Below are 15,348 nucleotides of genomic sequence, written 5' to 3'. Positions count from 1 at the left end.
GAGAGAGAGAGAGAATTTTTTAAAACTTTTTTTTTTTTTTTAATATTTATTTTTTAGTTTTTTTTGGCGGACACAACATCTTTGTTTGTACGTGGTGCTGAGGATCGAACCAGGGCCGCACGCATGCCAGGCGAGCGCGCTACCGCTTGAGCCACATCCCCAGCCCAAGAATTTTTTAATATGTATTTATTTTTTAGTTTTCGGCGGACACAACCTCTTTGTTTGTATGTGGTACTGAGGATCGAACCTGGGCCGCACACACGCAAGGCGAGCGCGCTACCGCTTGAGCCACATCCCCAGCCCAATGAATGGTAAGATTCTTTAAGAGAAATTCTGAGAGTTGAAATGCCAATCTAGTTTAGACTGGTCTATTTTACAAATACACACATTGAGCACCTGCTGTGTTCCACACATAGAAAGATAAATAGTGCAATTGGCCTGTTGCAAAGAGTTCAAAGGAGAGGAGAGAAACAGGTAAGATTGAAACAGATTAATCAAGGGAAGAGTCACTCTTACTAGGAGTGTGACACTAGATAAGCCATTTAACTGTTCAGTGCTTTGGTTTCCTCATTTATAAAATGATGAATGACAATAATAACAGCTGATTAATCACCTTATAAGATTGTTAGAAGGACTAAAAAAGACTGTATATGTGTATATATATATATATATATATATATATATATATATATACATATACATATATATACATACACACACACACACTGTAAAATGTCAAAATGAAATAAATCATTAAAATTATAATGCTTATTATAAAAAATATAATATATGGGCTTTACTGGAGAAATAGATAAGAATCATTCATAATTCATTTGTTGTTTATAGCATGTGAAAAAATTTCCATTGCCTATTTAAATATGTTCTTAAATTTGAAATTTGTACTCTAAAGGTACCTGGTTTGAACACTCCTTTAAATACCATGCAATCTGAATTGCTTCTCTAAATGTAAATGTCTCACACTTTCATCTTAATTTATTCTCTGTGAGAAGACACTTTATAGTAATTGTTTCAGGAAAACTGAGTAAAAAATACATAGAATATGCAAATTCCAATCATTTTGGTCAATTCAAAACTTTTGTGAGCAAAAAATTTTCTGCCCTATGAAAAAAAGACAGAATTTTATTTGATATTACATTTAAACAGTGTTTAAAGTTACTATTTAGAATCAATTAAATGTTCTCATTGCTTCTATTACCTTCTCCACCAAGGTTTCTCTGATATTCCTTGCGAATCTTAAATCAACATTTTGAGGTCACTGGAAAACACTTTATTTTTTATATTTTCAACTTGCCACTGTACTTCAATTCATTATTCTAGTCCAAATAGCAGATCTGTTAATAAAAATGCACAGGCAAGAATAATTGATTTCATTTTAGGAAAAAGATAGCAACAGTAAACTGCTTTGGACTGAGCAATCAATGGTTATTGAATTCTAGACTCCAGGCTAATATTTCCAGCTCTACAAGATCCTTGAGACTCCAGTTGCCCGCTTTGCTTTTAATGAACAAGGTCAAAATCATGAAATGAAATACTATGACTCTAATAGTATACTTTATCTCAGAAAAATTTTAGCCTCTAGGCATCATAAACTGCCAAGTATCTTTCCAGTAAGCCTAAATGTTAACATACATATCAAAGTTGAAGATAAATATGTCCCTTGGAATCCAGTTGTACTCTAGTTGTCTACACTTTGGTAAAAATAAAATTAAAATAAACATTTATTAAGCTCTAACTATGGGCTCACCAAGGAGCAAAGGGACTCTAAAGTTGATGGAATAGGTAAAATATAATTGAAAAACTTAGAAAATACAGAGAGTGAGGAGTGAATTTTAGTTTGTACAAATTTTAACAGGATAATGCTTTTAACTAAAAAAGGGAAGGAAGGTAGAATGAACATGTTTGTGATAGGGGATAAGGGCTTAGGTTCAGTTTCTAAGAAGTTGAAATCTGAGATGATGGAGCACCCAGATGACAGTTGGACATAAAGAACCTGAACTCATCTGTGGTAGCAAAACTATAAAGAGTATACAGAGTGGGAAGGCAAGGACTCAAACTCCAGGAAAGACAAAGAGCTAAATCAGGAGGAGGCACAGAAGGAGAAGGTCATCAGAAAAGTGGGGAAGAACCATGAAAGAGATGGACCACAGATGCCAAGACAGAGGGAAGACTCCAAGACCAAAGTAATGAGCAACTGCTAACTTGAACAGCAAGATCAACAACGTGAAGGAAGTTTTAAAGAACTCCTGGTGATCTTTGCTTTAAAGTTTCACTGATAATCTTAGCTAGGTCATGTTCAGTGCAATGGCAGGAGTGGAATCCAGAAGGCCACGAAACATTATTCAATTATTCTAATATTAACTAGGCATCTTTGTTGTGCTTTGAGGATAGGAAAGTACATATGAAATTTCTGGTAAAAGATATGTGGGAGACCGGAAAAGGTAGGGAAAGCAGAGTCAAGAGTACTTAGAAGTAGCCTTTATCTTTGGTTGAGAGAGTGTACAGGCATGAAGAAGGGAGGTGCAATTTGGGAACAACTGTTGAAGGAAAGGGCAAGAGAGCAACTGGAAATAAAGACAAAAGATTGATGACTGGTGTTAAGAGCCCAGCTAAGGCTGGAACTCATAAATCTGTAATGTGGCCAACCACCATGGTGGTGCAGGTTTTCCTTCCAGTAATGCCAGTAGTTTGAGAGCAGGAGTGAGGACCACAGATGGTCTGAAGCAGCTCAGGTTGAGTACTGGCAGAAGGACGAGGCTGAAGTGTCAAGTGGAGATGAATATTTGAGGGGCCTGTTGATTTACCAGGGAACCAGACACCTAATGGAAGAAGTCAACAACATTCTCACTGGTAGAGAGTACAGATAGGGCACTGAAGGACATATGAGTTTAACATTTAGAATTGAAGGAGAGTGAGAAGGGGAAAATGGGACATAGGGAATATTGAAGGAGAAAAAGGATATAAAAATGAAGAATCTGATAAAAATTAAGAGGTATAAAATGTCTTAACAAAGTAAAGAACTTCAAAAAAAAGTGATGCCCTTCACTATGAATTTTCTCTAGATAGTGTAAAATTTGTCTTTTGTTTTTAATAGGAAACAGATTCAAGTCACATCAGGTCATTTCTGAGATTCACTATTACATCTCAAACAAAGAGATCACTATCATGTTAATAAAGTCTTACAATTTCTGATTATTTGGGAAACTTTCAATCCGAAGAAGGAAAAACCAAAAAGCAAAGATCTTCCAAATGAAAATAATAAATAGCAAATTGTCTGAGACAATTACAACATCACAAGTAAGACAGACACCTGGACAAAGCCAAGCTGATACTGGGTTAGGTAAATGACAGAACCTGACACCAATTTGCCACTGTACTTCAAGAACCAGAATAATATTCACTTGAAATATTTATACTTCATGTAAATATTTTTAGCTTTATTTTAGAAATATTTCCCATCAGTATCTCTGCAATGTGGGGATTTATTCTATTTGAAAGCAGGGTGAATATGATTCATATGTAACTTAGTAATACAGAAGGCAAAGAAAGGAAACTAGCTCCTATATCACTCTCAAATTCTCATGAACTCAAGAATTTACTGGGGACCCCTGGAGAACTCTGCTGTTACAATGTGTTTATACCCTCATTCACATTTTTGCTCAAGATGTATTGGTTTCATATATAGCTTTAATAATGTGAGTGAGAACTCTCACAGATAAAAAATGCATTCATAGTCAAATAGTCCAATGGCCAGATGTGGCACAGTGCTCCTGCTTTTGGTTCTATGTTGCTGAGGAATTAGGAACAAGCCTTAGTCAAGATCTCCACCCTAGACTGGATCCACTTGCTCACCTTCGTGATAATAAATCCAAGTGTCTTCTGGTCCAAACACATTGTGGATTATTAACAATCAGTTTCTAATTTCAGATTTGGTGAGGCATCAACAGAGTCACACCAGAAAGTAAGGCAAGTTGTCCTGTTCAAAGCACAATTGAATTCAAAATAATTGAATGAGCAGGACTAAGAAGGAAATTTATCTCATTACACAACAGTTAGTCCTAACAGTAGCTACATTTGCTGCTTTTTCTATTTTTAGAGGCAAGGAATTATATCCAAGCCAGCTTAGGCCAGTTTGTCCAGAGGGTAAAGGTTGGGATCTGGAGGGCACCCATGAGCAGCCACGAGGGGAAGGGTCACAGAGCGCAGTGTCTGGGGGCTCGCCACACTGCACACAGCTCTCAGCACAAAGTATGGGCTCAAATAATATTCACTAATAATACCTAGCAGACTACAAAATTGTGTGACATTGGGAAAGTTAATTGGACTTTTTTGGCTCCAGCATATTTGGAAAACAAGGATAATAATATCTGTTTTGTAGAGTTATGTGCATTAAACAAAATAATGCATGAAAAGTGTTTCACCCAGGACCCAACACACACTAATCTCAGGAGACTAAGAATCAGGAACTTTCTAACAAAAGCTGGTTGAAAAAAGAAGACAGACCTAGAAAATCTTATGAAATATATGTTTCCTTTCTCCTCCTCCTTCTTCCTCTTTTGCCTTCATGCATTTTGTTTCTCTAACACTGTGATAAGAGCTGTTTTCTATGTTATATGGAGTAGTAGGAGAGGCCAAAGTCAGGTTTAGTTTGGATGTGGCGAACTGAATCTCTTGAGATCAGAGAGTTGTTTTCTAAACTTCCTAATCAACTGGATATGTGAAAATTAACTATGAAGTAATCAGATATGCTTCTGTGGGTAGAAGATGGGAACCAGTGTCCTTAATAGTTTGGCAAGCAAGAAACCTCTCCTGATGGGCCAGGCAATGCCCAGGTGCTAGAACATGAAGATGATAAAGTACCACTCTCAGGTGGCAAGCACATGTAAGTACTCACAAGACCAGGTGGTACATGGGCATGCCACTCACACATACTAGAGCCCAGGTTTAATCCTTACAAGAGTGAGCAGAGTGCCAGGGAGCTGCACCTGGTGTCAGGCAGTCTTTGAAGTCATGAGAAGGGTTTGAGGGATGATAAAATAAAAGCTACACCAACTTCACGGACTTACATACTTATGCCAGTCCTATTCTTAGTGGCTGGGGTTGTGGCTCAGTGGTAGAGTGCTCGCCTAGCACATGCAAGGTGCTAGTTTCGATCCTCAGCACCACATAAAAATAAATAAATAAATAAATAAAGATATTGTGTCCAACTACAACTAAAATTTAAAAAAAAAAAATCACTGAATGCTACTACGTTGTTATAGTTAATATGTAAAACTAAAGGAATGGACTATAAGGCTCCAACAGTTCTCAACATTATGCCTAGCATCTTCCAAATGGTCCTGAAAATATCATTACACAAAAACTTTGTGATTTTTAAAAATGAAAGAGGCATTTATCCTGCAAATCATAAAACCTTGGTATTGATAGATAAAACCAGCCATAAAGAACAGATCCCAGATGCTGAGGATTCCCCAGTTCCACTTGATAATGAAAGGCCACTGTAAATCCATAAAGGAAAAATTATAACCAACTAACTGCTATTTACCTGTACACCTGAAATATGACCATTATTATAGGCAGGGTGAAATGTACTGAATAAAGTATTTTCTAAATCAAAATTCATACCCATGTCTTCAAAATACTTGCAAAGATGGGGCTGAGGATGTAGCTCAGTGGGAGAGTACTTACCTACCACATACAAGGCCCTGGGCTCAACCCCATCAATGCAAAAATACTCATATACATACATACATACTTGCAAAGTTCATTTTTTTCACGTGTAGGCAACAGTTTATAAAAACAAGTGTTAACCATAACTGTGATCATTTGTAAAACTCTCCAGCGAAGCTATTTGTTAACCTACATTCAGTTTTTAGAATCAGCAAGGATGCCACTGTTGGCTTCACATTCTATATTGGCTACATTTGACATGTGCCTGGTTTTATTTCAAAATTGGGGCTTCACAAATCAAATGTTATTTTGTACACCTGAAAATTCATGAACCACATATTGCTGCCAGCAGAAGTACAACATGAAAACAGAAGACCAGCTCAGCAGTAATCAGAGGCACCTGTTTCACAAAATGCTTGCCACTATACTGAAATTAATCATAAATTTAAAAGTATGTTGCTTAACCCCACTCATGAAAAGCAACTCAGACAATCATCAGAAAATAGAAAGACTTTTTTATATTACCCTGGATTTATTTCTAAAAATAAAAGATTAATTCGCTTAATCATATTTAATAAACAGTAATGGATCTAGAAAATAGCAATATTCCAATAAGCAAATTAAGATTCCCTGGTCATCTATTGTTAATAAGATAGCAACAGTAACATAGGGTCCAATTTTCCATAAAGCAACAGAGGATAGCTATGATGTGGACTGTAACTAGAAAGAGCCTGCATGAATTTCCTGGCTCTCTGGAAACTGTTTTGGACACATACTGTTTCCTATAACATGCATAAGCCATTAAAAACCTCTACAATGTGGTAAGTTTCAAAGACTAGGGAGAAGAGTGATGTATTTTTGTCCTACTGAAAACAAATGATGAACTGTAAAATGATCATACATTTTTGTATACTCTGATTACATGGCAAGTGCCCCTTTAGATTAAGAATTGTGCTCAATGATGATTAGAACCCCAATACAAAGATTACTACACATTTACTGACACGATTCTAAAAGCATAACAAACCATTTTATCATTCCTCCCAAAATGCTATCCCCACTTTAGTTACTCCTAACTTGGCAAGATCAGACTTAAAGACGTCTATATACAGCAACACTAATTTTTTGAACAAAATAAAGTCTTTCTCCAGTAACTGTGTCCCAGTTAGCCAGAGCCACATTTTACCTGTTAATGAAATATTACATAGGTATGATCAGGCCTGCTTTAAATCTGTTTTTTTTTTTCCATCTCCTTTTTCTATTCTTGCTACCTCATTCCTAGGAAGAAATGCAAATTCTGAATTTCAAACAATTGCAATTACAAATGAACATTAAGAGAAGCAATGCGTTCGGAAGATGTCAAGGAAAATGCTGTATTGGGATTGATACATACAACACTTTAAACTTCTGGGGTTTTTTTATGTCCCTGCCTCCTCCTATCTAGTTCTTCACACAGTGGCTCCATCTCTTCAAATGGGCCAGCCCAACTTCTTATTCTTAGAGAGGGCACCTTAACTAACATACCACTCGACTACCTCCCGCACTCTGTCCCAAAGCTTCCATCTCATTTTCTTCATTGCACTTTCAGTCAGCTTTTGTTTTCTGCTTCCCTGTTAGCTTGCTCCTTCTCCTAGGGCAAGGGTTTTCTCTGGTCTTTGCAAGTCTGTATCTCTAGCACCCAGGGAGGTGTTTCCCAGGCATCATCAGGTACACGTTGATCGTCTAAAGTGCTTGATATCCAAAGTGTTCCGGGTTTTGTTTTAACTTTGGAATATTCACATATACATGATGAGATACCTTGGAGAAGAGACTCAAGTATAAACTCTAAATTTATGCTTCATATTTACAAATAGGCTAAAGGTAATTTTATACAATGATTTTACTGTGTGTGAGCTTTGTGACATATCACATGGGGTCTGGCATGGAATTTTCCTCTGGTGGTATCATACTGGCACTCACAAACTTTCAGATTTCAGAGCATTTTAGGTTATAAATGTTCAATTTGCATTTGCTAAGTGAATAAAAGTGTTAGAATGTTAACCATAAATTTAATCTTCCTATTTTTTATAGAGTAAGGAAATAAAGAAGAAAGTTCAAAAAGTATACTCTATCTTATTTAAAATGTTATTAATTATGAGTAACTTATATATCTTATAATATTTTAGAGTCAGTTCTAACAATTTCTAGTACAGAGATCTTCAAAGGTTTGGCATGTCAACTGAAATTCAACTGAATTTTACAGATCTATAGACCTAATTGCTGATATTTAGTTTAAATCCACAGATTCAAATAATTTAATTCTATACCTGAATGTTTCAGAGAAACTTCTGGACCATAAGATTATGAAATAGTTGAGACATCAGAATAGAATGCTAACACTTCAAATTAAAAAGGCAGATAATCGATTGCTTTCTATATTTAAAAATAGCACTGGGAATGTTTCCCTCTGGCATTTGGCTGAATTATCTGGTGAGAGGTGCATGGGGAAATTGTGTGGTCCCCTCTACAACAAGATTCAACTCTGAACAGAAACTGGGAACAGGAAATGTTAAATGCACGTAGGTAATGCTAAGGGCAACATCTTTTGCCCAAGTGTGCCCACTTGCTACCTCCTTCCTCCAGCTGTGTGGGCCATGTGCTTCACAGGGAGATGCAGGCTACTGCCTGTGTCATTGGGTGTTACCTCTTCCTTGGGTCTTTAGTGTCTTACACTGCTAAATAGCACTCTCATTTTACACCCGAGACACAAAAGCAGAGGGACTCAGGTGATACATCCAAGGTCACGTAGTTTCCTAGTTTCAGTAAGAGAATTAATTGTTAGAGGGTAGAAATTCTAATGGAATAAAATCTATGTTTCATCTTTGACACTTATTTCTATCCAATGAAAATAACCAAATAGTCATATTTCTCCAATTAAAAGATTACAAATACTACCAGCTTAGACGATCTGAGTTTCCATCCTCGTTCTGCTCCTTTTCTCACTATAGAATCTTTAATTTGGGCAGCTCTGGAAAGCCCATGACCCAAAAGAAGGGACCACACATGCACAAGAGCCCTCTGATCTTTCCCTTCCACCTCTTCAGGCTGGTTTGACTCCCTCCCGCCTCCAGAGTGGTTTCTCCTCAGGCAGAGGGCATCAGAGTGAATTTGCAGATTCCTTAGGAGCTTTCTGACAGACCCAGCTTGGTTTATATGTCCATTACTAGACCCATTGCCCTGGGCTAAGAAATGGTATACAATAATGATGATGGTTTTGATCAATCAATAATGACAGAATTGGAGTAGAAACAGAATATTTCAATATGGAGACAGCTCTTCCCAGGGCGGGGAGTGGAGGGGAGTGGGGCCGAGTTTCCGGGAAGACAAATGGATGTTCACTTCATCATGAAAACAGAAAGTACTAAAATGTATTTTTCATTAAATAAGTGGAATTTTGGTGATCTTTTAGAAATACACAAAAAAGAAATGAAAAAAATGCCTAAATGGATGTGGGCCCAATACAGAGATCTTCTGGATTTGTATAGTTAAGACAAAAATAGCACTGAAGGAATTACTCACCTCCACATGCCATATGTTATATCCGTGGGGAAATAATATGAGTAGAGAGAAGACATGAAGTCTTAGTGCATTTTCAATTCAAAATAGTGTATATTTATTTGGATCAAGATATAGATTTTGAACATGCAGTGTATTTGTTAGAGTATGCCAGAAACTTAACACATAATTTAACATACAGTTCAGAACTTACTTAAAAGAAGCACAGATTCAGTGTCTTGTTCTGCCTTGAAGTTAATGTGTCTACCCTTCAAGTTTTTAACAAGTGCTGGATGACCACATAGCTGAGATACTGGGGAAGGATTTCCTACACGGGATGGCAGATCTTGCTAACTCAACTCCAAAGTGAGTCCCAATTCTAATAGTCTCAAATAGAATTGATATCGTAAATCCCCTGAAGAGATATTTATTGAGAAAAGTAGACATATTTTTAAACCACAGTGCAAATAAGAGAAGCAGAAAATACTGTTGTCTGATCTTTGAGTCATCAGCAATCACTGTTATTAACATCACCCATAAATGAGACATTGCGTTAGTTTGACTTACAAGATAGAGTAAGGAGTTAGGTTTTTTTTCCCCAAGACTTTAGTATAAGATGATCAAATGTTCAAAACAGTAAAACCACTTATCAAGGAAATCAGCCATTGTAATTCATATGAAGATGTATCTTGGGCCTGAAGTATCATCAGAAGGATCAGATCTTAAGAGAGCTAAACACGCATATGAGATAATGACTAGAGCATGGACCAGACCCAATAAAGGAATCTGGCTTTTAGTGATCAGTGGGACTTGCACATGCCATTTGAATTGTTGAATATCTTAGATTAAACAACAACAAAAAAATACTAAGAAATACTCAGGTGGAACAAAGTAAATTCTAAGGTCCTTTTCAACTTTACTATTCCTTTAAATTATTCCACATAGAATAAAAATTAAGTTTGGGATAAGAGAGTTGATGATACAAAGTACCCAACATACTAGCTAGCCAGTCTCTTAACAACAACAACAACAACAAAAAAAAAAATGTACTGTAAATAGAAAGCAATTCTTAGGAAAGAAAAATAAACATAATAGTCATAAAATAAGAAATTTTTGCTGTTTCCTTATATTGATGCTGCTTCTAATTCTTGTGTGTTTTCTTGAGTCAAACAGCCGAGGCTTGAATCACCCAGGATCTCATATCTAAGACCTGTCAGTTCAATGATCACTGTTTTCAACACAGAAATGAATGGCTGCTATGCTGCTAAGCACTGGAGAAGTAAGGATAGCCTATGAAATGTGCTTGCTTCTCTTCTTCCCCCTCCCCTCTCCTCTCTCCCTTTATACCCCAAAGGCTGAGGAAGGCAACCGCCACTTTGATTATATGTCAGCTCTTGCACATACTATAGCAAGGATCAACCATCTTTCCAAAGTATGTAAAAATTCTCACTCAATCCTATTGGTACATCTATTAAGAGAGAAATGCCGTTCACTAGATGCAGAGAGGGTATATAAATTCTTTGAATTTATAAAGAAAAAATTTTAATGTTAAAATTTAGTCAAAGATCTAGTAAGAAAAAATTAATTGTTTAATCACCCACACCAGTGCCTAAAAAATCCTCACACTACAAACACCCACTGCTAATTTTTTTTGCTAAGAAGAATAATGCACAATATTTTCCAATTAAAGAAAAAAAAGTGAATCATTCCTCTTATAACATAATCTGAACATGTAAAGTACTTTAAAGCCTGAATTATCCAAATAAGGATTTTAAATGCATACATTACCTAATAAAATAACTTAGCCAAGAATATTTTTATACACACATATCACAATTATTGGTCAATACTACTGAAATAGTCAAACAAAAACAAATCAACAAATGAAATAATTTGTAAAAACAAATGACCTTTCTCCAAAAGATCTACACCATAGTCATGGTCATTTGTTTTTACCTTACACCATAGTCATGTTCCTCCCTCTCTCTAGTTTCCCTGTAGGGACCTCAGAAGGAAATCAAAGGGTCACTAACAGCTATCTTCAGCAACTTTTCTGCACAGCTTTTCTCCTGCAAAGATGAGTCAGGATGAAATCTGGAAGAGCAGTTACCAGGCAGGAAGTACATGCTTAATCCAATACTATTGCACACATGCAAAAGGTGCTAGGTCTTATGAAAGAGATAAATAAATTTCTCCTTTTCAAGTAGTCAGTGTCAGGTTAGAATTTTTATCAGGGATAAGAACAGTCCTAAGTACATTATCTGTTTTATAACTTGAATATTATTCAATGTGGCTAAATAAAAATATATAAACAATATAGTAATTTTATTTTCTTGTATGGTAGATTACATAAAATCTGATCTGAAAGATTCTTTAAAGAAAAATTGCTATAACTTAGTACTTAGTGGCAAACAAATAAAATCACCAAACATAATATAATTGAATTTTAGGGTTCTTTTTTAGCTTTTTTGTCACATTCAGGATCATGGCGGTTCTGTAATCAATGCAAATTTCTCTTAAGGAATAAAGCCAAATGAATCATCTATGTGAGAACCTCAAAGAGTAAATGGTACTCCTTGGTCGATACAATTAAGTACAAGAGGTGGTCTATGATTTACCAATATATTCAGAGCTCTGCAGTTTTATGAAAATTCTTCAAAGCTTCTTCATACCCAATGATAGATTATAATCTCAAAGTGACAAGAATCCCCACCCTAACAATCCCTGCCAGAAAGTCAATTCCCTGAAGATATTCAGGTAAATTAAAAAAAAAAAAAATCCCAGTTAAAATCCTTTAGTTGATACCTTTATGCCAAGCTGGGCACAGCGGCATGTGCCTCAAGTCCCAGCTACTCTGGAGGCTGAGAAAGGTGTATGGAGAGTTCAAGGCCAACCTGGACAACAAAACCAGACCCTATCTCAAAAAAAGAAAAAAAGAAAAGAAAGAAAGAATGATAAAACTTTAACTGCATTGTGTTAGAAATTATGTAAAATTTAAAATTATATAGTTCTACACCTAGAAAAATCTTTAGAAATAAAACCATCTTGTGTCACATTTTAGGAAACTAAATCCCAGAAATGTTTGATGATTTGCCCAAGGCACCTGTCTAGCTTATTTAAACTCCTGAATTATGAAAGGACAGATGAGTGACAAGAGCAGTTCTTTTAAAGAATCAAATATATTCATCTTCATGTACATTTGAATACATCAATTCTAAATCAAAACACACTATGGAAGAGACATTATTTAGGATAAAGTTGAATATCAGTAACCACTTGAAACTGTACAAAAGAGGGGCAGACTTATTGGGGAATTTTCTGGGGAGTTCTTTCTAGCTCAGTCTTTCATTATATATACAAAGTTTCTCTGGTAATCTGAACCAATAGAAAAATTGACAAGACAGAGAGCTAAGTTTCAAGAAACAAACAGTACAGGGAGAAAATAAGAATGCCACCTCTAGTTTATCAATGGCGCTAATAATGAAGATGTGAATGTCACCAGGAAAGTCCACCACATTCTGTGCTTTGATGTGAACAGTTTTTAAGTCATGAAAGAAAAAGCACACAGGGCATAAACTTTCAAATTATGCCAAAGACTAATTAAAACAGATACACGTAGATATCATTGGATTCAACCATAGTGCCCATTTGAGAGGGCTGGCTGTAAGCATTAGTCTCGCCCTTTAATACATTTCTACAGCTGTTAAACATAAGTGGATGTCTCCCATACGCAATTCAGAGAGGCCCTGAAACTGAAGCCAAAAGATGCACTGAGAGGCCATCATGCCATATGACACATCTTTAAAAGCTCTGGCTGTTTGACATCTGACGAAATGCCAAATCCCTAGTGCACAAGTCTACTGTGACACATTCTGCTTACTATATAGCAGATTGGAGTTGGACACTCAATATGTATCTAACTCCACAAAGTTATAGACTGTCTAATGGGTGCTTTCTGATAAATCACAGGTAAAAGACATCAGTTTCATATCCAAAGCAAATGACTTGATGGTTAACATCTTATCCTTAGCCTGACCTTGACAAACCAGGTAAGATATGATTACTGCACTTGAAGTATAAAGACTATGACTATGATATCATTCTCTTAACTGTTTTAAAGACATTTCTTGGATACCTCCATAATATTTTTCCTTGTAGGTATCTGTTGTAAACTTAGAGTTTTTCTGTTGTTTTTTTATAATCCTTTTCAAACTATCTGCAGGTATCTAAGGGATTTTGTTTGAATCTACTTGTACAAACATATGTCATTTTACAAATCTGAGGCATGAATTTGACTTAGTATATATTGATTGCAAGAAATTTGTACAATGAATGCCAATATAATTAAAAGTACTTAAGCTTCTTTTTTTTTCAATTTCTGAATTTTCAAAATTACTCATGCAAGCTGACAGTATTTTTTGATATGATACAAATCTTAAATTCTAGAATACATTAGGAAAACTAAATTTAGAAAAATAGACTCACTACATTAGAACAGATCATTCACATACATGCTTTATGAGAGAAGTATCTTTAAAACTCATATTACAAAATCATAGCCATATTTTTAAGAAAATATCAAATAATGACAATTTTGCATTGTTATTGCCAACATGTGAGTTTTCAACCCTCGGCCTTTATCAATCCCAGCAGAATTTCTGACATATAGAATTAATTCACATGGCTTTCAATGCCATAGAAATTAGGATCTAAATTATTTATTAGTCAATGCTCAGGGGTTGTGAATGGGATACATTCATGTTAGAGATCAAAAGGCCAGAAAAAAGTAGGACTGGAATGCAAATTTTACAAAGATTCCTATTCAACAAGGTCAGAAATAATTTCTAATTTTTAAAATGTAGATTATATATAGCTGCCATCTACCTCTTTCTCATTTGGGCACATAAACTCAGTGATCTCTGCTTTTTCTTTGCACCCTGAGGCATTCCTGGGCATTTTAAATCTATCGGGACCCATCCACAGCTCACCAGGAACTTAGAGCACTGACAGGTACAAGAAAAATCCTAGTTCTCTGCTATTTATTAGCTAATTTACGAATGTCTCAACATGAATATGTTATTTTATGGTTATTGCTGCTTATAGCTGACAGCACATAAGAATTCCCTTAATTTAACAAAATTATGAACAAACATCACAGAAAAGCATTTGAACTCCCTTGTACAAACAGCATTTCAGATTACAGAAAACTGTCTAGAAGTCTTAATTGGAAGTGTTCATCATCAGCACCAACTTGAACATGAACAATTCATTCTCCCATGAGAAGCCTTCTCAATTTTAAAAGGTAAAAAACAACAACAACAACAAACATACAGCATTATTGAAAAACAAGTACAGCAGAACATATTTTGACCAATTACTACATTAGCTTGCAAGATACTTTTTTGAATGGCTTATTAAAATAACAATCAATTAATTACATCTAAAATATTAACCATGTGTCTAGACCTATGGCTGGTTATACTGTCTAGATCCTATCTGATAACTATTCTTGCAACAAATCAAGTAAAATGTAGCACTTCAGTACTTACAGACTGCTCCCAGAGAACACCATCTGGGGAACCTTTTTCATTTGAGATTAAAGCTGCACACAAGGTTTATTGTTAGTCCCAGCAAGCAAGAAGGAACAGAGGAACAGGAGAGGAGGGTGGAGGGAAGTGCTTACTTCGAAAATGCTCCGAAGCGTAATAATAGACATCCTCATAGCCCTCGTGGTAATCCTCTTCTGGTCGGTACTTTTTGCCCTTTCTTCTCCTAGATCTTCGGATCTGCTTGACAAAACCCAGAAAGCGGTCCATCTCTTGCTCACCATGCAGCCCTGCTCAGCCAGCACCAGAGTGCAGAGACAACCCAGCTGCTTGGGAAGCCAGTGGAGCATGAATGACCAACACACCAAGCCTGGGGACTGGATGCACTGCCTTGTATCTGCCTCTATGCTATCATCACAGCAGAGATTTTAGCCATGGAAGAGATTAAAAATAAGAGTGCTATGGAGTTTACCTTGACAAGATTTCTCATTTAGTTCAATAAACTGTCAGATCTGCAATTTGAAAAAGAGGAGAGGGAGAGAAAGTGAAATAACAATGAAAGACTAGGAGGGAAAAAAAC

The 15,348-nt window shown here is 36.0% G+C and overlaps 1 protein-coding gene and 1 long non-coding RNA gene across 8 annotated transcripts in view; one reads left to right on the top strand and one right to left on the bottom strand.

Moving 5' to 3' along the window:
* The window catches only part of Grip1 (glutamate receptor interacting protein 1), a 383,234-nt gene extending 368,196 nt beyond the window's left edge, over nt 1-15,038 (bottom strand). For all 6 annotated transcript variants that reach the window (XM_048805484.1, XM_048805527.1, XM_048805545.1 and 3 more), the window contains exon 1: nt 14,906-15,038. In XM_048805484.1, coding sequence (XP_048661441.1) covers nt 14,906-15,038 — 133 coding nt within the window. The remainder of the gene's footprint in view (nt 1-14,905) is intronic.
* LOC125617500 lies at nt 706-15,234 on the top strand. Of its 2 annotated transcripts, XR_007348549.1 has the most exons (3): nt 706-10,501; nt 13,192-13,271; nt 14,999-15,234. It is a non-coding gene; the product is annotated as an uncharacterized LOC125617500 (long non-coding RNA). The 2 variants fall into 2 exon arrangements; XR_007348548.1 differs by lacking the exon at nt 13,192-13,271.
* Nucleotides 15,235-15,348: the final 114 nt, after the last annotated feature.

Source organism: Marmota marmota, unplaced genomic scaffold, assembly GCF_001458135.2.
Source record: "Marmota marmota marmota unplaced genomic scaffold, marMar, whole genome shotgun sequence".
In the NCBI taxonomy this organism is placed as follows: domain Eukaryota; kingdom Metazoa; phylum Chordata; class Mammalia; order Rodentia; family Sciuridae; genus Marmota; species Marmota marmota.
This window is presented reverse-complemented; position numbering and strand designations above follow the sequence as displayed.